The sequence below is a fragment of the Aureococcus anophagefferens genome (genome assembly GCF_000186865.1).
Source record: "Aureococcus anophagefferens unplaced genomic scaffold AURANscaffold_37, whole genome shotgun sequence".
In the NCBI taxonomy this organism is placed as follows: Eukaryota; class Pelagophyceae; order Pelagomonadales; family Pelagomonadaceae; genus Aureococcus; species Aureococcus anophagefferens.
In genome coordinates this window covers 24233-25820 of record NW_008705594.1, presented here as the reverse complement: position 1 = coordinate 25820, position 1588 = coordinate 24233, and the positions used below count along the sequence as shown (strand labels likewise).

Here is a 1588-nt window from a genome sequence, read left to right as displayed (position 1 = left end):
GCCATCGTCGTCTGCCTGCGAGGCACGAAGAATTGGAAGAAAAGTTCGTAGAGGTGCATCTTTGAGCTCCGCAGCCCAGTCGGTCGGTTTAAAATATTTCATTTCGAATTCATTCAAGCCCGCACCTGCGAGGTGCTTCATCATTATCATCATCATCTCGTGTTTTGCTGATTTCCTGTCGTAGTTGTTGAAAAGGAATTCATATAATTCCGCGGCTTCTTTAGGTTCATCTTGGTTGTCCATGATCATCGAGTTAGCGGACTGGCGTTGCTTTTTCGAATAAAGATGAAAACTGTCTCTCGGATTCAGTGACTCGGGCCTCGGTTCAGGAGCCGGCTCGGGTGCAGGAGCAGGTTCGGGCTCTGGCCCAGCAGGAGGAGCAGGTGCTGGTTCCAGTGCAGGCTCGGGTGCAGGAGCAGCTTCGGGCTCTGGCTCAGGTTCGTGAGCAAGAGCAGGTGCTGGCTCGAGCATCGGCACGCCTAGGTCGGCAAGTGATTTTTTCAAACGATCTTGCAGATCATCGCGAGTTTCAGGTGTTGTGACTCCTAGTGCGTTAGCTGCGTTTCCATAAATGTATTGGTTCCATCATGCATATCCGCGGGTATTGGTTCCAGCATGCCATTCCGGATAATATATATTAGGTATTGGTTCCATCTTGCTTATAGGCATATTGGTTCCAGCAGGCGTGTGGAAACAATGTTTCCATCATGCATATCCGCGGGTATTGGTTCCAGCATCCATTCCGGACAATATAAATAGTGTCACTTAGTAATAGTGATACTATCGTTCAGGCGGGGGATATGGGGCGATTCCAAATGGCACCGGCTTAGCATAGTCGTATTGACTTACAGGGGAGCGGGGCAGTGAGTTGGGCAGCCTACACTCAAAACCCGGAACCCGTATGGAATCAAACATCGCGGCGTAATACACTGCGGAAGATAGCCGGAGTCGCGCTCACGGCTCGTCGCTTCCAATGCGAGAGAGAGCTACTTGCCGCCCTCACCGCCCTCACCGCCCTCACCACCCTCGCCGCCCTTCGCCGCGTCCCACTCGTCCTTGGCCGACGATTCCTCGCCCCCCTTGTAGGTGCTCTCACAGCCGTCTTCGCTGAATTTGCTGCAGTGAGACGCAGAGCCGCTCGCGCCGCTTTCGCAGATACACAGCTGGGTGCACTCCATGTCCCACGCTGCGCATCCAGACACGCTGGGATCTTCGCAAGCTGCCTCCGCACTAGAGGACGTGCAATCAGAGAGAAGCTCGAATCCTTCCGAGGCGGCCGAGTCCGCAGCAGAAACATCCCCCGAGCTGGATACAGAAATACACAACGGGTAGAATCCGTACGTGCTGTGGGTCCAAGAGAACGTGAAGGCGAGCCCGTACGTCGCGGGCATATCAACCACGGCCTTCATGTAACCCGTGTCAATGGACGCGAACCAGTCGAGGACACACTCTTCATACCTGTCGAATTCGACAAACCAGTACCCGAACCACTTACGGAAAGAGTCGCCGTCCACGTGATAGAATCCGACTTGAAACTCGACGTGGTCCAAGTTATAAACGGCATCAGTGGCCTCATGGGCCCCTGGAA

The 1588-nt window shown here is 53.9% G+C and overlaps 1 protein-coding gene across 1 annotated transcript in view; it reads right to left on the bottom strand.

Annotated features, from left to right (window-relative positions):
* Positions 1-1588, bottom strand: part of AURANDRAFT_67287 (hypothetical protein) — a gene marked incomplete at both ends in the record, with an annotated part of 11982 nt that overhangs the window by 1381 nt on the left and 9013 nt on the right. The window contains 2 exons of the mRNA XM_009042725.1: positions 126-557; positions 1004-1582. Of these exons, the coding sequence (XP_009040973.1) occupies positions 126-557; positions 1004-1582 (1011 nt within the window). The remainder of the gene's footprint in view (positions 1-125; positions 558-1003; positions 1583-1588) is intronic.